Here is a 22337-nt window from a genome sequence, read left to right as displayed (position 1 = left end):
TTGACCTTAGGGGAAATGTATTCATCTTGAGACAGGTCTCCCTTGGAATGGAATTTCTGTAATTATATAAGTAAAAGAGAAATACAAAAACCTCAAAAAGCCAATTCTCCCACAAGTCTCCAAAGCTGAACTGCTGATCAGGTCCTTGCTGTGTAGGCCTTAGATGGCCAGCCAAGTCACCCCTGATACAAATCAGTACTTGACATAGGAGATGACTTGGAAACCAGGCACTAGGGGCAACAGCTGTTTTTTATTTATTTATTTATTTAACTAGGCAAGTCAGTTAAGAACTCATTCTTATTTACAGTGACGGCCTACACCAGCCAAACCCAGACGACACTGGGCCAATTGTGCTCTGCCCTATGGGCCTCTCAATCATGACCGGTTATGATACAGCCTGGAATCAAACCAGGGTGTCTGTAGTGATGTCTCTAGCACTGAGATACAGTGTCACTCGGAAGCCCAAAAGCAGGTTTCAGTTACCTTCAAGTATGTTTCAGTTTTGCTAGGGCAGGAAAGGAACAGAATACCCCTTGGAGAAAAACACAGGAGAGGACAACAGAATGATTACCATTTAACTTGGGTAAGGATTAGATAGTCAATTTAGAATGTGCTGAATCGTAACTTGAGATGAGTATCTAGATATGTGCGTAACCGTAAATGTTACGTATGTGTTCTTCACATCAAAGCATGGTTTAGTTCAGAATGGACTGCGCTGCTCACCCTGGCCAGCTTGTCTCCTTCATCTCTCCTGATCACTCACTGTCCATGTCTGCCTGCGGGGGAAACAGAGATTCACACCATTGGAGAAGAGAAAGGCCAAATATCCAAGTAGGCCAAATATCTCAAGTACAAAAATGTATACACTCAGTACTGTAAGTCGCTCTGAATAAGAGTGTCTGATAAAGGACTTAAATGTAGGTGTCCAGATATATTTAAGTCATTTGTGTGAGGTAGGGGGAACAAGCATACACACGAGTGCTTGGACACATACATTTATAAAGTAATTTGTGTGCAGAGGGAGAAACAGACAATCAGAGGACAAGAAGGGAGGTCACGGGACCACAACTAAGGTTGCATTCATCAGAAGTGGGAAACTCTGACAATGCTACTTGTAAACCGGGAGGAACGAGTTGTGTGCGTTAATGTGCTTTGAACTCGTTGAGAACGGCGATTGGCTGATGGCAAACAAGCTGTGTCAACCAGAAACTAAAGGTACAGCTATCACGTTCAAAAACCATATCAATGTGTTTAATAAATTATGTTTTGTTGTCTCATTTAACTGTCCGAAATGCTGTATCCCCTGTATCCTCTGTATTCCCTGTGTCCTCTGTATCCCCTGTGTCCTCTGTATCCCCTGTGTCCTCTGTATCCTCTGTATCCCCTGTGTCCTCTGTATCCCCTGTGTCCTCTGTATCCTCTGTATCCCCTGTGTCCCATGTGTCCTCTGTGTCCTCTGCATCCCCTGTGTCCTCTGTGTCGTCTGTGTCCTCTGTATCCCCTGTGTCCTCTGTGTCCTCTGTATTCTCTGTATCCCCTGTGTCCTTTGTATATCCTGTATCCCCTGTGTCCTTTGTATTCCATGTGTCCCCTGTATCCCCTGTGTCCTCTGTATCCCCTGTGTCCCCTGTGTCCTCTGTATCCTCTGTGTCCTCTGTATCCTCTGTGTCCCCTGTATCCCCTGTGTCCTCTGTGTCCTCTGTATCCTCTGTGTCCTCTGTATCCTCTGTATCCCCTGTGTCCCCTGTGTCCTCTGTATCCCCTGTGTCCTCTGTGTCCTCTGTGTCCTCTGTGTCCCCTGTATCCCCTGTGTCCTCTGTATCCCCTGTGTCCTCTGTGTCCTCTGTGTCCCCTGTGTCCTCTGTATCCCCTGTGTCCCCTGTATATCCTGTATCCCCTGTGTCCTTTGTATTCCATGTGTCCTCTGTATCCCCTGTATTCCCTGTGTCCCCTGTATTCCATGTGTCCCCTGTATTTCCTGTATCCCCTGTGTCCTCTGTGTCCTCTGTATCCCCTGTGTCCCCTGTATCCTCTGTATCCCCTGTGTCCTCTGTGTCCCCTGTATCCCCTGTGTCCTCTGTATCCCCTGTGTCCTCTGTGTCCTCTGTATCCCCTGTGTCCCCTGTACCTTAAGCCTTCTTGGATGGGCACTCCTAATGTAATGCTATGGCAACATCCAAGAGGCTTGAATTTTTGAGCACTTCCCGTAGATTTTGCTGTGACGTAGTGTCCCCATGAGTGACAGAACACTGAGCCTATCACGGCGCAACTAGAGAACATTACCAACTCCTAACCTATGTATTTTCCACTGGCTGCCCCACCACCACAGAAAGCACAGAGCTAGGCTGAACCACCTGCATTTTTGGAACTTGTAGTAGATATTTGAATCAATAATGAGGAGAGACAAGGTCAATCAACAATCAGGATATTAATTTTATTAAAATAACTTATCGATAAAGTATTTTACCCACACAAAACTGAACAGAGTGAGAGCCCACTGAGTGGAGTGAGCCTCTGGGTTATATACCATCTCAAGATAGGTGCAACCTCAGAGATGACGTACAATGGCTCCAAACGTCAACACATCCTGTGCCAGCACTTGGCCTCCAGTATAAAGAACGTGTTGTTTTGTTCAGTACTAAGAACACAAAAGGACATATTTCGTTACTTAGTCTCCACCTTGCTAAAAAAAAAATGGATCCAGGGAGAGGACAATCTCCCCCAAGGCCCAAGGAGGGGGTGACTGACGCACAGATATTGTGGAGACAAGTGATTGGTTCCCCATTACTCACACCATCCCTTCACATGGTTCATATTAGATGCACATTCACCTATGGAAACACTGTTCTCTTCTGACCTCCTTGGCCCTATTCTCTTTCGCATATTCTGCATAGCAGCAGGGACGTGTTGTTTGTCTATGGAGATTACATTTCTGTGTGCTCAATTTTATACACCTGTCAGCAACTAATTTTAAGGGGTGTCCACATACTTCTGTATATAGTGTAATTTCCAACATATCCCATGTGTGTCCAGTAGGCAGCGCCTCATTCACAACCTGGAAAAGTTTTTATCTCCAGTAAAACAACCATCTTAAATTACAGACGGGAAAGGTCTGTACCATAGCCAAACCTATATATTTTTTAGCAAAGGTTTGCGAGGTAGTATTTTGTTGTGGAGAGCACAGAGCACACGCTGCTCAGCATACCACCCTCTCTCCATCTAGCGCGCTCTGGCATTCCCAAAGAACAACCTTGCAGCAGAATCGAACAACCTGGACTGAGTGGTAGACGTAATATAGTAAACGTAACTCCAGAGAATAATGTAACGTTTTGTATTTATTTATTTTATCTTTATTTAACCTTCATTTAACTAGGCAAGTCAGTTAAGAACTATCATACCTGGTCCATAGACTGCATTTTTTTTTTAAACATGTACTTTTGGAATTTGGGTGAACTATCCCTTTAAATAACCTTCTGTCTCATGTGACCATACCCCCCCCCCCCCCCCCCACACACACAAAAAAAAACTGTTGTAAAAAAAAGTATAATATAATAAACACCTATCTTATCCCACTACCACTGACTTTGCTGATAAATACTTTGTTATGGGAAAATGTACTTGATACGATTGTGATGGGTTGTTGTCTCACCTAGCTATCTTAAAATGAATACACTAATTGTAAGTCACTCTGGATAAGAGCGTCTGCTAAATGACTAAAATGTCATATAAAATATATTTTTAAAAGTTTATCATACTAATTTGAGTATCCTGATTTAAGATTACTATGTTACGTCTAGTCTATGAGACCAGGCTGAATCGAAGCAGCAAGATAGGTGGCAGAATCCTGCAGTTAAACTGGATTTAACAACAGTGTCCGGCTCTGCCCTCGAATGAAGAGGAAGATAATCGATTTATTTTAATCTTTTTGGTTTGGATAGGAGTAGCCTAATAGCATGCCAGTGAAAGCCAACATTTTTATGTGGGCCGTTTACACAGCGGAACCTCGTTTACATGCTGATTGATTTTAGTTCAATATGTCTTTATCTGCATCTACAACTATCCCACCTGCGCTGACAGCGGATCAGCTAACGGTCATCGTGGCCTCCGGTGAGTGATGGCAGTCACAAAAACTTACGTAGGCTGCTGCTAAACCATGAACATATATATTCAGTCGACATAAACCTGTTGCTCTGATACAGGACTGGCTAACTGTTGATCGTTTAGTTATGTATGTTTTGCATGTGTTATAAATACACATTAAAAAGGAATCATGTATAACCTATATGTTTACATTAATGCCAGATATGTTTTATAAAGCTTCGTAGTCACGTCTGTGTTCTTGTTGCCTCATTTCTGTAGTGTCCTGCCTGGTGTTCTTCGTAGTGATTCTCATGCTCCTGGTGGTCTTGTACAGGAAAGACCCTTTCTGCTGCAGGGTGTCGAACTACCAGGCCAACCAGCGCTGTACAGTAAGGATATAAGTAGCTCGTTTGGTAGGACATGGCACTTGCAATTCCAGGATAGTGGGATCGAATCCCGGGACAACCCATACGCAAAAAATGTATGCAGCATGACTATAAGTCTATAAATTGCTTTGGATAAAAGCTCATTTCTATATTATTTTTTATAAACAGGGATAACATGTTATAAACGTGTAATGTATACTATTACCCTCTCTGATGCAGGGTCATCCAACACTATACAGGAAGGCTATGCATGTTATACATATGTAATTAACAGGGAAACGTGTTATTAACGCCTAGTGTATATTGTACATATGTACAGTAAGGACATAAACACCTTACAAATGTCATATAAACATCTATAGGGTTTACCCTAATCTCATCACTAAGGTAATTTACAAATGTGATATAAACATCTATAGGGTTTACCCTAATCTCATCACTAAGGTCATTTACAAATGTGATATAAACATCTATAGGGCTTACCCTAATCTCATCACTAAGGTCATTTACAAATGGCTATAACGGTATTATACATGTGCTATAACCCCTTATTTTAAGGCTGCAAGGTCAGGCCTTACCAGGGAGCTCATTATCATTACAAACCCGGGTCTCTGGTTTGAAAGGCAAACACCCACCGCATCGCAACCAATAGAGTTAACCCACTTGGTGGGAATGTAACGTGGATCATATAGCGAAGATCGCTGCAATATCATTAACATGTTCACCAGCTGGGAGCCTGATTACAGTAACAGGAGTCTGGTAAACGAGGCTAGAGAAACATCCATAAACCATTATGTAAACAGTGTGACAAAACAATATGAACACAGGTACAATAGAGTACTATAAACTCTTTGGAACTTTGTATAAATGTGTAATAATGGATTTCAGTAACCAATAAGAGGGAGATACGATAAAGGAGAATGATGTGATTATACATTTGCTCTAGCATGAAACATTCCCAAGATAGTTCAGGTGAAGAGAGATTCCTGTTTGTTTTTCTGCAGCAAGCAGACCAGAGCTTATGGGCCCTGGTCAAAAGTAAAGCAGTATATGGGCTATTCTACAGACGTGGTGCAAATTGGGGGTTGGAAATCAATTTACATTTGTATCGTATTTCTCAACAAACTTTCAGCACACATCTTCCAACATATGTGAAGTAGACATATACTATTCACACACTTACACATCTTCCAACATATGTGAAGTAGACATATACTATTCACACACTTACACATCTTCCAACATATGTGAAGTAGACATATACTATTCACACACTTACACATCTTCCAACATATGTGAAGTAGACATATACTATTCACACACTTACACATCTTCCAACATATGTGAAGTAGACATATACTATTCACACACTTACACATCTTCCAACATATGTGAAGTAGACATATACTATTCACACACTTTGTTTTTTTATTGCATATTTGAAATATTTACCTGAATTCATTACCACCCCACTAAATTTGTTACTACCAAAACAAAGTGGAAAAGTTTAAATAAAGGGAGAACCGTGTACAGTAGTGATCATTTTGATTAACCTTCTGTTACAGATTAGAAATGTTATTGACATACCAAATTTAAAAAATAGTAAAAACATTACTTTTAACCAGATTTTCAAAACCTTTATATTTAATTTAGAGAAATATCATCTCTATTATTCTCTGTAAAATGTTCCATGTTGATTGTATGAATCTGAAACTTGTAGATTTAAATAAATATGCATCTAGATAATTATGTTGTTAGATGTGGAAATTATCCTTTTACCTATCTTTCTTTTGGCAAAATAACAGGCGTTTTGGTGACAAGTGTCAATCATAGAGATAAATAGAGGACTCTAGCTGGATATAACCAATGTTCCCTCTAAACTGCGCATTTCCGTGGACATGCAGCTCCCCCGGGATTGCACTGCAGAAGAAATATCAGCCTGCGTAGAGAAGCACGAGATTGAACTTCACTCAACTTTCTAGAGTTTTCCCCCGTTAGTTAACACTACCAACGTTTTCCTTTACTGTGGGAATTGTGATCAAATCAACGCAATATTAGCCACTTTCAATGCAACATACTGAAGCAAAACTAACTATGCAAGAATTAGTATGCAAAACTAACTATGCAAGAATTAGTATGCAAAACTAACTATGCAAGAATTAGTATGCAAAACTAACTATGTAAGACTTAGTATGCAAAACTAACTATGCAAGAATTAGTATGCAAAACTAACTATGCAAGACTTAGTATGCAAAACTAACTATGCAAGAGATGTTGTTGTAGGCAGAATGCAGCAGAGTAGGATTTTATTTAATTGACAGGCACGACTCATGCCTGAACTCTACACAGACTGGTGCGCCATAACCAATCAGAGCTGCAGTAGGCCTATATGCAAATAGACCATTGCCTTATATGGATCTGTGCCATTCACTTTGAACTGGACTGTTTTTACAGCATGAGCGATCGTGAGTAGATGCGTTTATTTTGAGATCAAAGCGAGAGCTAACGTGTGCACGTTACGTTACGTGTGTAAAACACCTGTTGAGTATGGCCGGTGTCAGTAAACATCTGCAAAAAAGCGTAATGAAATTGAAATAATTCTATACCAGCCAAACCCAGACGACACTGGGCCAATTGTGCGCCACCCTATGGGACTCCCAATCACAGCCAGAGGTGATACAGCCTGGATTCAAACCAGGGACTGTAGTGACACCTCTTGTACTGAGATGCAGTGCCTTAGAACGCTGCGCCACTCGGGAGCCCTTAAGAGGGTGTGAGCAATGCTGAATGGGTGTAGACAAAGAAGAGCTCTCCAGTAGGTACCAAAACATTCAAAGGCCATTTTCTCAAAAGTGAGTTTACAAGTTGATCAACTTTCAAAGCAGAATTACTTTCCCATTTTTCCTCAAATGTAGTGTATGATATACCATTTAGTAGCTCTGAATCTCTACTTTTATCCAATGTAAAAAAACACAATTTCAAATGTTGCTATGTAAGACTGAATCCAGGTGGTGAGTCACATTTTGTTCATATCCTTTGCTAGTTAGTGAGTTATTAGCCCAGTTATAGATCATTTGTAGTCAGCAATAGGGGAGTGATTGCTTCCTCCAAGAACACAAAACTTGTACATTTCTAGACATCTTTGAAAGGAGCCAGTTAAATAACTTTTTTTTTGTCTTAAAGGGGCAGTGTTGTATTTTGAGACGGACATAATTTGGTATGGAAATGATTATGCATTTTATTTTGAAGTGGTTTCCAGCATCACCTCCTCATCTGAATGAGAAGTGGATAAACAGGTTAATGTCAAGCCCTGCATGTTCATTTTCAAAAGTCTCTTGGAATGTAGACCTACATTGAACACCACACATCGGCTGCTACTGTAGGCTGGATGATAGATCAAATCAAATCACATTTATTTGTCACATACATGGTTAGCAGATGTTAATGCGAGTGTAGCGAAATGCTTTTGCTTCTAGTTCCGACAATGCAGTAATAACCAACGAGTAATCTAACCTAATAAAACTACTACCTTATACACACAAGTGTAAAGGGATAAAGAATATGTACATAAAGATATATGAATGAGTAATGGTACAGAACGGCATAGGCAAGATGCAGTAGATGGTATCGAGTACAGTATATACATATGAGATGAGTAATGTAGGGTATGTAAACAAAGTGGCATAGTTTAAAGTGGCTAGTGATACATGTATTACATAAAGATGCAGTAGATGATATAGAGTACAGTATATACATATGAGATGAGTAATGTATGGTATGTAAACATTATATTAAGTAGCATTGTTTAACGTGGCTAGTGATATATAGAACAGCAATTTTTTTTATTTAACCAAAGGCTACTCATCTGAGATAACCTTACATGAGTGTGTTTTTCCTTTGCATCACATGCTAGTCAGTTACAGTGAAGGCCATCCTCCAGCCCCATTTGCCTCCCACTCCTATCCTTCCACTCATTCAAGCCAAACATTTTCAATATTAACATTGAAAATATCAACACTGTCGCTTCGTTAAACCAGTATTAGTTGATTATATTACAAATGATGCTGTGATATTATGGAGGCTGCCAGGGGATTGTGTGTTGCACGATGATGTCTCATGTTAAAACCCATATAGCGTTATCAGTAGGGAGACTGCAACAGAGTGTCAGAGCCGAGACAGAGGGATAAAGAAAGAAACGGTTGGATCTAACTGTAGATTTTGGTAAAGGCATTTTCCATTGTCTGGTCGATTGTGCATAACATACATCAGATCAGGAGAACAGCTCTGGTAGCCCTTAACAAGACTGATTGGAGTATATTGAGTGGAGTATATTGAGTGGAGTATATTATCGGGCATGAAGAAAGTGTAATTACAGCTCTATAGCCAAGTTACTCCATCACCGCCAAGTAACCTGGCTTGAGGTTAATTCATTGGAGATTTGTATTGAACTGTTGTCATGCCTTTGTTGTTGCTGTTACGTTACTAATTGTAAAGATAGAATAGAACAGAATAGAGCATATTAGAATAGAACAGAATAGAGCATATTAGAATAGAACAGAATAGAGCATATTAGAATAGAACAGAATAGAGCATATTATAATAGAACAGAATAGAGCATATTAGAATAGAACAGAATAGAGCATATTAGAATAGGACAGAATAGAGCATATTAGAATAGAACAGAATAGAGCATATTAGAATAGAACAGAATAGAGCATATTAGAATAGAACAGGATAGAGCATATTAGAATAGAACAGAATAGAGCATATTAGAATAGAACAGAATAGAGCATATTAGAATAGAACAGAATAGAATAACTTTATTTTACACCGACTGAACTTTGGTAAGATGTAATTTTCCACTGTAGTGTAGACAGACTTTTAACCAGTCTTCCCTCTTCTCTCCCTACCCAGGATGCTCCACCCCAGTACAACAGAAGACAGTCTCTAGTGGTGTCTCCCTACAATGAACATACTGCTGCCGTGGCCCACGGAAACATTGGATCCCAGGTGAAAAAAAACCTCTGTCTTTACATAGTAGGGGAGAGTGGGGTAAGTTTAGCCATTTTGTTCATTCAGCATCACTCTGTCAAGGGAAATATGGTATTCTTTCTAACAAAGATATCTACATATATTTCCGGATGTTGTGTATACCTGGTAATAATCAGAATACATGTCAACTTTACAGTTTTGAAAACATAGCTTGTCCAAAAAAAAGTGTTTTTTCATCATAACTTACTCAGGGTATGGGGTAAGTTGAGCCGCGGAACAGGGTAAGTTAAGCCACCTACACATTTCTGTACTGAATGAAATATTACCATTACATTTTTAAAACCATGTCTATCTTTATTTCCCAATCGCAATTCAATTCAACACAATCACAATCATATTTTAGCCCTCTAGACTCTATTGTCTAAGCCTGTGGGGTTCTACTAAGCTAACATATGGAAATGTTTTAATGTGGCCATACCAAGGATCATTTAGCTATTTGATTTGGTATTTTACAACCCCTTTATGTATCCCAAATGTATTTAACTTTTTTTTTTTATGAAACATTAAATTTGGCCTTACTGCTATTAGCCTATAGAAATGCAATAAATAACAGATTCGTACATGGAAAAACAGATGTCCTATATCTGAGAGATTAAATAAAGTTCAGGAAATGTATTTGTTTTTACACATATTTAGCCCATTTTTTTAGGCACCGAACTACTTCCACACAGAATGTACTTCCATTCATTTTTTAAAACTGGTACTGGGCTACCTTCAGACGAGTCTTGTGAGGCTTGTGGGTGTCCTAGAGCAAGACAACCGACATGCACTGTACATGTAATGAAAGAGTCATCTTTCCATAGAGGGGTCATGTTAGTGTGTAGCCCAAGACATTTGGACACTACAGACAGCAGTTGGCTGATCGGCGGTACCGACTTCAGACGAGTCATGTGACGCTTGTGCTTCAGACGAGTCATGTGACGCTTGTGCTTCAGACGAGTCATGTGACGCTTGTGCTTCAGACGAGTCATGTGACGCTTGTGGCGGTTGTAGAGCAAAACCTTTTTTTATTTTTTATTATGCTAATTATATTTCCACGGAGGGAAATGGACTCAAGAGGGTGTTTTAACACAGGCTTAACACCTAACAAACACTTTTTTCTTTTAAAAACACTTTTAACACAGGCAAGGCCATGTTGTTACCTCATATCTGGGTAAGAAAACATTTCAATTTGCTCAATTTGACTCAAACTATTGACTCAAATGACTACATGGCCATTGGCTCAATTTACCCTAAGGCAAACATTTGAACTAAATTAGCCCACACAGCTACAAGGATGCACTTTCATGCTAGGTTTAGGACCTCATATTGAAGCTTATAGAAAAGCTTGTTTTTTGTACCTAACTTGCTTAAACACTTTTTCCATGTGGTTACTTCCTCCACAAACTCCATGAAATTATGACCTCTTCCTAAATATTCGGTAAAATTATAAATTTTGTGTATGATTTACTAGAAACAAGGGTGGCTCAACGTACCCCACACTCCCCTATTACACATAGAGATTTAGGTATTACTCAATTAATTCACTTCTCCCTATTATAATCTCTATTTAAAAACCATCTGAGCTGCTTTCACATTGTTATTGATGCCCAGTGCCGTTTGTAATTAGGCTGCGTTTACACAGTCAGCCCAATTCTGATCTTTTTCCACTAACTGGTCGTTTGACCAATCAGATCTACTCTTGAAAAATAGAAAAAGTGATATCATATAAACATGTTTGGTGTGTGTCTGCAGCTTCCAGGGAGGCTGTTTATCATCGGTAAGCCCAGCAGCTATCACCTGGACGGGATCCTGCCCCGCCTTCCGTCCTACGAGAGCGTCCGTAAGAAGGACCGTCAGAGACAGATCCACTCTATGATAGCCGACCGCTTTGGTATCAGCCCCACACAGTCTGAAACGGAGGTCAGTCACTCCTCTGTTCTGGACCTATTTTTATTATGTATTGTTCACTGCATATGTAAATATCTATTTTGTCATTGATTTATTCAAGCCTTATTTTACCATGTAAGTTGACTAAAGAACACATTTGAAATTGTGGAAGGATGTTGCAGGGCTCCCTTGTAAAAGAGACCTTGCTCTCAATGGGAATCCCTGTTGAGATCAACGTAAAATAAATATATTCATACATAGAATATTGATTTATTACAGTAAATTTGATCTCATAAAATGTCTCTGTACCTACAGCCTCCTCCGACATACGAGGAGACTCTTCGCCAGTCCATGATCATCTCCTCTGAAGACCTTCAGTCTGCTGAGGCACTTCCCTCAGACCTCCCTCTCTCCACCTGTAACTCCAGCCTTGAACACACAGTGACCGTAGATGCGGGAACCCGTCTCTGTCTAGACCAGGAGTTATTTGAGGGTCGGGAACACTCCTGGTTTTCAACTTCGAATTTTAACTAGAGACTTGTGTTTCTACCCTTTGCAAGAGAAAAGAAGACAAATCAACAAAGAAAGAGACATTGTCATGATAATGCATGAGTCAGTTTCACTCAAGAGTTTGTCCTCCTGAGACTAACGCTCTCAACTCTTGACTGTCGTCTGTTGGTGTAGTGAGTGGTTTTAACATGACTGTATGCTGTAAATGGCTTGATATCCTTCCACTGGCAATGATATCCTTTATCAGCTAAATAATCAAATCAGCCTACATTTCAAACTCTAGACATTCTCGGGTGTGTGGAAAAGAAGATGTCCGCACCTCACAAGCAGACATATTATGCTTCATCACAACATCCAATGTCGTAGACAACCACAAAAAAAGGACATTGTTTCGGGTTGACCGTGTTAATGAAAAATCTAAATCTCCTTGTTTCAAAAGAACACCGAGCTATGAATACCCAGCTACCTGACATGTGGTGATGATGATGGCTGGTGAGTGTAGGGCCAGACCAGAGAGCTGTTGTGGTTGAACACATCACTAATTATTAACACTACTGAAGGCAGACAATGCCTTGGTCCCAAATGGCACCCTAATCCCCATGTAGTGCACTACATAGGAAATAGGGTCCCATTTGAGACACAATCAAAGTGTGTTCACTCAGGGACAGTTGACCAGGGACCATTTGTCTTAACCCAGGTCAAACTAACTATGCACAGAGAAACTCACCATGACCCTGACGTTCCATATTTTTTTAAACTGCACTGTCGGTTAGGGGTTCGTAAGTAAGCATTTCACTGCAAGGTCTACTACACCTGTTGTACTCAGCGCATGTGACTAAGAACATTTTATTTGATTTACCTCCTGGGCTAAACTGGAATGGGTTTGTGTAAATGTATTTATATAGCCCTTCGTACATCAGCTGGTATCTCAAAGTGCTGTACAGAAACCCAGCCTAAAACCCCAAACAGCAAGCAATGCAGGTGTAGAAGCACGGTGGCTAGGAAAAACTCCCTAGAAAGGCCAAAACCTAGGAAGAAACCTAGAGAGGAACCAGGCTATGTGGGGTGGCCAGTCCTCTTCTGGCTGTGCCGGGTGGAGATTATAACAGAACATGGCCAATATGTTCAAATATTCATAAATGACCAGCATGGTCCAATAATAATAAGGCAGAACAGTTGAAACTGGAGTAACTATGCAAAACATTCATATTATGTATGACCCAAATCAAACAAAAAAACATGTGAAAGTAATAGTTAAATAGCTGAACCAAAAAGGGTAAAATAGGTGAACTAAAGTAGATATAAATGACCTATCCGCTTTTTTAAAAAGTTTACTCTAACTGCGTTTCCATACAGTTTTATGTGAGTAAAGTCATACCTTTGATAAATTGAATCACGACAGCTGTGATGGAAACAGGAAGTTTCAATACCGTTTTCTAAATGCGGACAGATCATTTGTTCGTTCGACAGGGTGGGATCTTTTTGTGTCTGTAAAATGTGTTATGCGAGAAATGATGGTGGAAACTCGTTTATACACAAATATTGATATAACAACCGTGTCGATGTACACTTGGGAGTCATGCGATGACATGGTGTGTGTGGTCCTCCCACTACAACTGGGGAATCCATGCAGTTTATTAGAATATAGAAGAAATCAATTATGAACTTCACAGGGTGGTGAAAGTGCACAGTGATCTTGATGCTCTTTTCCAATAAATATTGAGGGTCTTATTCTTTTGATTGATTCATGACTGCCATTTGACAAAAACAAATATTCTTGCTCCTATACCTAATAATCTCATCATGTAGACTAGCCTACCCGCACTGTATCTACAAGCTGTTGGCTAGAGCGAACGTGCCAAGACCAATGAGCCTATCCTCCTACAGCTCCCCAAACCAGCCTCCATTGCAGAGCAGGCATAGTTGCTATTTAACGAAACAGTTTTTTTGTGACCAAACTATCGGTAGAGGTGAAAATGCGATGGCAACATATTGAACTTTAAACTTTTTTTTAGTACATTAAAACTTAATCAAAAAAGAAAATTGTGTGTATACTACATCATCGCTCACTGACTTTAATTTGCAACAAGTCAGTTTAAAATACACCATTGATGAGAAAATATACATGTTTTAGTTCAGACTTGTTGTATTAACTTGACCTATATTAATCGGGACGGCAGGGTAGCCTAGTGGTTAAGAGCGTTGGACTAGTAACTGGAAGGTTGCAAGTTCAAACCCCTGAGCTGACAAGGTCGTTCTGCCTCTGAACAGGCAGTTAACCCACTAGGCTGTCATTGAAAATAAGAATTTGTTCTTAACTGACTTGCCTAGTTAAATAAAGGTAACATTTTTAAAAACTGATAGGATTGCTATCAACCTTACTGTCAAAACGGAACACTCCTGCTTCTATTCATTGACCTTTGTCAAAGTGAGTTGAAATTTGTCTGTTTTTCTCTACCAGGCACAAATATGTCCACAACCTAGAATAGATGTTGAGTAATGTAAGCGAAGGGAGTAGACCTCATTTTGACCTCTCCCTTTTTTTTTTTTGCAGAGTTTCTCTCCCCAAACCCAATCTTCCCCTAAGCACTTACAAATCTTATAAACATTCTACAGCGCTCTAAACCACAGCGCTCATCAGTTATTAGAGGGCCTCCATCAGAAGTGTTTCGACAAGCTGTCTGTTGTGGTGAATGTACCAGGGCATTCGTAATGTATTTCACACTCCCCTGCATTCCACTGGGAGGAGTTGACATACTATCTGGAACTCATACTCTCAAAATAAATGGCACCTAACTCACTCTACAAGTTCTGAGTAAAGTATGATCTGTAAAATTCTATACACATCCTGCCATCACACTGGGCACAGACATCAGTCCAACTTCTAGTTTTGATTTACATTTGGTGGAGTTGTCAACTACTGTGAATTCAACTTCAACAACAAAACATCACCATGTCATTGGATTTAGGGTCAAAGTTCGGCGAAAGACAAATTCCCTTACGTTCATGACTTTTGTTCAAATTGAATCAGTTTTACACGTTGAAATAAGGTAGAAACATTGATTTAACCAGTTTTTGCCCAGTGTGATGTCTATTTGGAGATTTGTTTTTCTCCCAAATGGATCAATCCTGGTACGAGCAGAATGTGAATGGGTTTTTATAAATAATTCACAGGAAATTACAAGTCAACACCCAACGTTTCTTGAACCAGGGTCATCAACACGAAATGATGTGAGGTAGTGAGTTAATGATTAATGAGAGTTCTTTAGAATACCGTCTGCTGCTAAAAAGTGTGATTTATTACTTCAATCTGCTTCACAGGTTCTTTAAAAAAACAAACACGTTTTTACATTAGCCCTCCGTGGTCTGTATGGAGAAAACAGAGGGGAAACTTGAGCCTTGAGACACCCTGTGGTTACTTCAAGAACTATAGACCACATTCACACTTGATACAGGGGTGGTTTTAGATAGATTTCCCCCCCCCCCCAAACGATACTCAAATATTCCCAACAATTAAATACCTTTGGATACACAGGAAATTGTTCTCTTAACTAAGCTTAAAATTCCAACAGACTGCTGATGTCATGATTATATATAAAACTTTATTGGATGGAATGACACTGGTATGTCTTCTTACAGCACAAAAAGTCATAAAGGTGCCTGTTGAATAAACTTTCGACCAGTCACATTTCCAGAGTGCAGGATCGATGACAACGGTCACCACAGGTAACACAGGAAGCTTTGAGGAATTCCCTCGGAACATCCAGAATCCTCATCACGCTTTGGCTCAGTTCCACAACATTCACGACAAATGAGTCTGCGGTTGAACAGAACCTTTCAAATCCAAACTGCCCAGTCCATAGAAAGAGTAGGGTTTGTACCTACACAGAGTGGAATAGGAATGAGACATCAGTCTTCAGAACATGCCAACCAGTTTAAATTTGCCCTCCTGTTTGTTGGGCACTACGTTGATGAAGGTCTTGTAGAGTACAGTTCCTGTGGGCAGCTTGGTGATGACCTTGAAGGTCTCAGAGCTGCGTGGGGCTGGAACATACACCTCCTTCGTGAACCTGACAATGCCATCCTCCAGGGCATACAGGGTGTTGTTGGTTCCAATCCCCACCTGAGAGAGAAAGAGAGGTGGGGGGGGGGGGGACAGAAAGAGAGGGGAAAGAGAGATTAGTTGACAACCAGCCACCTACAGACATTTGAAAACTTCCAGGGGTGTACTCACTAGGAACCAAACGAAACAGCGAGGGACCTACCTGAATTTGTCCTAATAGAAACATATCGTTCTTTGGAGTAAACGGTTTCTTTTGAAAAATGTTTTGCTAAGATGTCCGTCTAATGAATACACCCCAGGATATTAACAGTGACCGTGTGAAACCTTACATGTGCTCCTGGTTGCCACCTCATGAGCCTCTGTGTTGCTAGGATGTTGCCAGCATGGACAAAGTTCCCTGAAGATGGATGACAACAAAACAGAAATGTTTGTTAGATAATGCAAACATGGTGTATAGGATCTAATGTTGTCACGATACCAGTATCGCGATATTACGATACCTAATTTTCCACGGCAAATAGAAAACAAAGCAGAATAAACACTTTGGACTTTCAAAAACGACTGTATGAAATAGTGTGTGACAAACTCAGCAAAGAAAGAAACATCCCTTTTTCAGGACCCGGTCTTTCAGAAATAATTCGTAATAAATCCTAATTCCTCAACAGATCTTCATTGTAAAGGGTTTAAACACTGTTTCCCATGCTTGTTCAATGAACCATAAACAATTAATGAACATGCACCTGTGGAACGGTCGTTAAGACAGTAACAGCTTACAGACGGTAGTCAACTTAGGTCACAGTTATGAAAACTTAGGACACTAAATAAGCCTTTCTACTGTCTCTGAAAAACACCAAAAATAATGATGGCCACGGTCCCTGCTCATCTGTGTGAATGTGCCTTAGGCATGCTGCAAGGAGGCACGAGGACTGCAGATGTGGCCAGGGCAATAAATTGCAATGTCCGTACTGTGAGACGCCCAAGACAGCACTACAGGGAGACAGGACGGACAGCTGATCATCCTCGCAATGGCAGACCACGTGTAACAACACTTGCACAGGATCGGTACATCTGAACATCACACCTGCGGGACAGGTACAGAATGGCAACAACAACTGCCCAGGTTCCACCAAGAATGCACAATCCCTCCATCAGTGCTCAGACTGTCCGCAATAGGCTGAGAGAGGCTGGACCGAGGGCTTGTAGGCCTGTTGCAAGGCAGGTCCTCACCAGAGACAACATTATCTATGAGCACTAACCCACCGTCGCTGGACCAGACAGGACTGGCAAAAGGTGCTCTTCTCTGACGAGTCGTGGTTTTGTCTCAGGGGTGATGGTTGGATTCGTGTTTACTGTCGAAGGAATGAGCATTACACCGAGGCCTGTACTCTGGAGTGGGATCGATTTGGAGGCGGAGGGTCCGTCATGGTCTGGGGCGGTGTGTCACAGCATCATCGGACTGAGTTTATTGTCATTGCAGGCAATCAACACTGTGCATTACAGGGAAGACTTCCTCCTCCCTCATGTGGTACCCTTCCTGCAGGCTCATCCTGACATGACCCACCAGCATGACAATGTTAGTCACATGTCTGTTAGTCACATGTTTGTGGAACTTGTTCAGCTTATGTCTCAGTTGTTGTATCTTGTTATGTTCATACAAATATTTACACATGTTAAGTTTGCTGAAAATAAACGCAGTTGACAGTGAGAGGACTTTTTTTTTCTTTCTGAGTTCAGTGTGAGACACCGTGTGTGACATAGTGCTACAGCTTGGAAAAGAAACACGTGATTCTGGGTGACAAAATCTGATGTTTTTTTCCCAACATTAGGACTGATGTAAGAAATGTAGTCCTATTCATGTTTTGTTTCCTTGCCACGATACCTCTCGAGTATCACGATACTGGTATCTTGACTGCCCTAGTAGGGTGAAGACATAACATGCACCTCAGAGATGTCAGAACTAAGCATACTGACAAATAAACAGCATTAACGTAGCTACCATCGGTTTTCTTGAAGCCATATCTGCGACCAGGGCTCTTTCCACCGACGTTCTTGCTGCTACCGCCTGCCTTCTTGGAGGCGAACCGCACCCAGTCCGCAAGAGAAGACTGGCAAGGGAGCAGAAGACCTGCAATTTCATTGAGTTAACATTGTAGTTTGGAAACATTGTAACAGTTGTAGCAAGGGGATACAATGACTGTCTGGCTTGTATAATGACAGTGGGCTGTTCAATGCCATTTGTGATGCTCATGCAATGCTAGCAACTTCTTTCCAATGTAGGTAGCTAGTTGTCGGATACACCAGCTGTAGTCCCGACATGACCAATCTCTCAAACTCAAGGCAGCATTCTGCCTTCTCCTTACAGTTCTCAGGCATTCGTTTCACCCACGATTGTCTCATGTGAACTACAATCGAAAACATATGGCCCTTAACTTTCATCAGTGAGAAACAATCCTTCAAATAAAAGATAGTTATTGTAGCAGTTGTGCACTGATCCACACAGTTATGGAGCCGTCACCCGACGAAACTACACTTACTGAGTTACACTTACACACAGGTGTTCAGAGCATTCTAGATATAACTCATTAGAACAGGAGGTCGGCTCTTGGCTTCTGTCTGTTTTCTGTAAACAAGTACTGTAACATGGAGATATGGCCGTGTGGGAACACTAACCCTATCAAGGTATGTATGAATTCGACCTTTAAAAAAAACATACTGCAAGTGATGCATGTTAAGATCCCCGACGCTCGGGTTTTACATTAACAAAACTTCCCCGTCCAGAAGACGCCTTCGTCCAATGACTTATGTATAATCTAATGGAACTGAGAGTCATGATCAAGAGCTAGACATGACCATGCAATCCAATCCCTCGACAGCATGGCCACGCAATTATTACATACACAAAAACTGAAATGTTCAAATATAATTTTAAATCAACTTTTGTGATAGACAAGAGAAGTTTAGGTTTACGTCTAATAGAAGGGGCCCTGCTGTCCAGGGATTGGATAGCATGGTCATGTCGGGACTACACTAGTTATTGATAAGCCAAGGGGGCTTTACAGCCTCCCCTCCCTCCACAATACCAGTTGAAGGTATTGACCCCAGCTGGCTCACTGTGAATTACAATCTGGACGCTCTGTTAACATTTAGAAACGTTATTAACCATCGCTTGCGATACAGTCTTGGAAACATTTGGAACTTAACAATAATTTCAGCAAGAAAGAATTAGGGCTGGACGATATGGTCAAAATATCAGATCCCAGTATCTTTAAAACATTGGACGGTGTTTCATGTTTTTGATTAATAAAAGTTCTACATTTGCTTTATGAGTAGTGAGTGATCCTAGAGTGGCAACACATATATTCTACATGATTTCAATGCATCTTTCTCCAGTATAAAACTGATTGTTTTATACTGTTCAATTCAACCAAAAATCAGGGTTTTGGCTGCGGTTAGCCATCATCATAAATAAGAATTTGTTCTTAATTGACTTGCCTAGTTAAATAAAGCTTAAATTTAAAAAAATTAAAAACACATACAAAAGATACACTTACTGTATGCAGGTGAGAAAAGTTGCACCAGGCAGTTTTCAAGTACAACCTCCAGCAGAGGTATGTCACCTTGTGCTCACATTTCCATTGGACAATTCCATTTCATATTTTCAGTTGGAAGCAGGCATTGGTCAAAACACAGTCGGGTGCGACTTTGCTATGTGTAACTTTTGTATTTGAACAATTCTCTTATATGAAAGTTATGTTCCCAAAACCATATTGCAAGTGAGGTGTGTTTGCGTTTAGACAGAGGGTCGGCGAGCCGGGCATAACCCTTAGGCGGCATATAGGTACGTGGAATGCCTCAATCTATTACTTTTGCAATTTGAGTTATAATGGCAAGTAGTACACCAGCCGGTGATAGTTAGCTAACTAAATGCAGAACGAACTAGCCAGCAGATCCCGAACAGCTTGCTTACAGCTGCACAACATTCCTGTGTATCTCGATCCAGGGATGAGTAATGCATTTTTCTCGCTGGCTCCACGGTGTCTTAATACTGTATATACAGGAATGCCTGTCTCAGGATGGTAAGTTGGTGGTTGAAGATATCCCTCTAGTGGTGTGGGGGCTGTGCTTTGGCAAAGTGGGTGGGGTTATATCCTGCCTGTTTGGCCTTGTCCGAGGGTATCATCGGATGGGGCCACAGTGTCTCCTGACCCCTCCTGTCTCAGCCTCGAGTATTTATGCTGCAGTAGTTTATGTGTCGGGGGGCTAGGGTCAGACTGTTATATCTGGAGTACTTCTCCTGTCTTAGCCGGTGTCCTGTGTAAATTTAAGTATGCTCTCTCTAATTCTCTCTCTCCCGAGGACCTGAGCCCTAGGACCATGCCTCAGGACTACCTGGCATGATGACTCCTTGCTGTCCCCAGTCCACCTGCCGTACTGCTGCACCAGTTTAAACTGTTCTGCCTGCGGCTATGGAACCCTGACCTGTTCACCGGACGTGCTACCTGTCCCAGACCTGCTGTTTTCAACTCTCTAAAGAAAGCAGGAGAGGTAGAGATGCTCTTAATGATGGGCTATGAAAAGTCAACTGATATTTACTCCTGAGGTGCTGACTTGCTGCACCCTCGATAACTGTGATTATTATTATTTGACCATGCTGGTCATTTATGAACATTTTGGCCATGTTCTGTTATAATCTCCACCCGGCACAGCCAGAAGAGGACTGGCCACCCCTCATAGCCTGGTTCCTCTCTAGGTTTTGGCCTTTTGACCTGCATTGCTTGCTGTTTGGGGTTTTAGGCTGGGTTTCTGTACAGCACTTTGAGATATCAGCTGATGTAAGAAGGGCTATATAAATACAATTTGATTTGACCCTATTGCAGCTTTAAGCAAGCTGATGACAGAGAACGAGCGATTGGCTATTGTCATGCTAACTTCAAAAACACGTTATCCAGCTAAATAGCTGTATAATAAATACGCGTCATTGGCGTATATTAGGTCTAAAGACGTGTTTCAAAGAGGTTTTATTTAACGCAAATAAATGTTGATTTGAATATTTTACCTGCTCTGGACTTGAACATCAAGGACGAGAGCGCAGCCATCTTGTTTTACTAGTTACCAGAGCCGCAATGTCAAAATGGTCTATATTAGTAACAATTCATGAAATCAAAAATGAGTTTTTTTGGTCTTAATTTAAAGTTAGGTTAGCAGTGTGGTTGAGGTTAGGGTTAAAATCTTATTTTAAGAAAAATTGTAGAAATAGGCGGGGTTTAGCCGTGACCTTGTGTCACATCAAAACCCTCCCGTCAACCACCACACCCGCGGAACCAAACGTTGTAACGGCTTGCAAGTCGAGATAAATAGCGAATCTTTTATTCTTTTGGAAATAAAATATGGAACACATTATACAATAATTGTTTAATAACAATGTGAGTAGCTAGTTTATTTATTTTATTACTTTGACAGGTAGCTAACTATTAACGTTAGCTAATGTATTGGTAGCTAAACGTTACTGTAGCTTGAGGTTCGTTTTTACCTCGGGAACATTTCTTAGGTAATTAGCTAATGTATGTCATTATGTTAATGTATGTCATTAGCCTTACTGTTACAATAATTACTTACAAATTATGAACTATATAACTAGCTAGCTGCACGACGACGAACCCGTGTATATGGGCTAAGTATGGCATTATAGCCGAGAGACCCTTCTTCGATGAGATTTAACGGCGGTTGGCATCCAATAAATGTTGCATTACCGCCACCTACTAGACTGGAGTATAACTCCCTTATACTTGAAAAAAATTAATTAAACAAATACCCTACCACCTAACACTACACTCACAAAAATAAATATATCATTGTTCACTATTTAAATATATTTAGTCCTACTTCAGGCCAACAGCCTGAAATGATGGGACACCACCACTTAAAACACCCAATAACTCTGATGTCAAGTCTCGCACATCCAAATACCTCTCTGCAGCTGCTACCACAACCTCTATTTTCTGTGATTTACTTTCCATCCCAGCAGTACAGTTGATAACTATTGCTATAAATGCCAAAAAATCCAATCTTACTTGAACGTATATCACTTGTTGGTTTATCCCTCTGTACTGTTTATCCCTCTGTACTCCCACCACTCCTTTCAGGACCCCCCCCCCCCCCCCCCCCCCCCTGCTAGTTGAGTATATTTAGGAATACAACTGGTCATATAATTTTTCTACAAATGTGTTAAATGGAATTCTACACTCTGGTTATACAGTAGGTAGTGACGTCGGCAGTTCAAGGTCATGATTGGATACACACAAACTCACATATACATTTTTCTTGGCATCATTGCATTCATTCCAAAATGTTGACACTTCAACAGACAATGGCTTTAT

The 22337-nt window shown here is 40.8% G+C and overlaps 2 protein-coding genes across 2 annotated transcripts; one reads left to right on the top strand and one right to left on the bottom strand.

The window, feature by feature from the left end:
* Positions 1–3574: 3574 nt before the first annotated feature.
* Positions 3575–14702, top strand: LOC109889427 (uncharacterized). Its single transcript, XM_020480849.2, has 5 exons — positions 3575–4107; positions 4360–4469; positions 9381–9476; positions 11253–11420; positions 11703–14702. The coding sequence occupies exons 1-5, from the start codon at positions 4035–4037 to the stop codon at positions 11919–11921; spliced, it is 666 nt and encodes a 221-aa protein (XP_020336438.1). The 5' UTR covers positions 3575–4034; the 3' UTR covers positions 11922–14702.
* Positions 14703–15175: 473 nt separating this feature from the next.
* On the bottom strand, positions 15176–21242 carry mrpl27 (mitochondrial ribosomal protein L27). The gene is made up of 4 exons (XM_020480850.2): positions 21017–21242; positions 17957–18085; positions 16290–16357; positions 15176–16020 (listed from the first exon to the last, which is right to left on the bottom strand). Exons 1-4 carry the CDS (start codon positions 21054–21056, stop codon positions 15814–15816), a joined length of 444 nt encoding a protein of 147 aa, XP_020336439.2. The 5' UTR covers positions 21057–21242; the 3' UTR covers positions 15176–15813.
* Between the last annotated feature and the right edge of the window lie 1095 nt (positions 21243–22337).

This window comes from Oncorhynchus kisutch, linkage group LG25 (genome assembly GCF_002021735.2).
Source record: "Oncorhynchus kisutch isolate 150728-3 linkage group LG25, Okis_V2, whole genome shotgun sequence".
Lineage (NCBI taxonomy): Eukaryota > Metazoa > Chordata > Actinopteri > Salmoniformes > Salmonidae > Oncorhynchus > Oncorhynchus kisutch.
The sequence above is the reverse complement of the archived record's forward strand: the minus strand, read 5'-3'. Positions and strand labels throughout refer to the sequence as shown.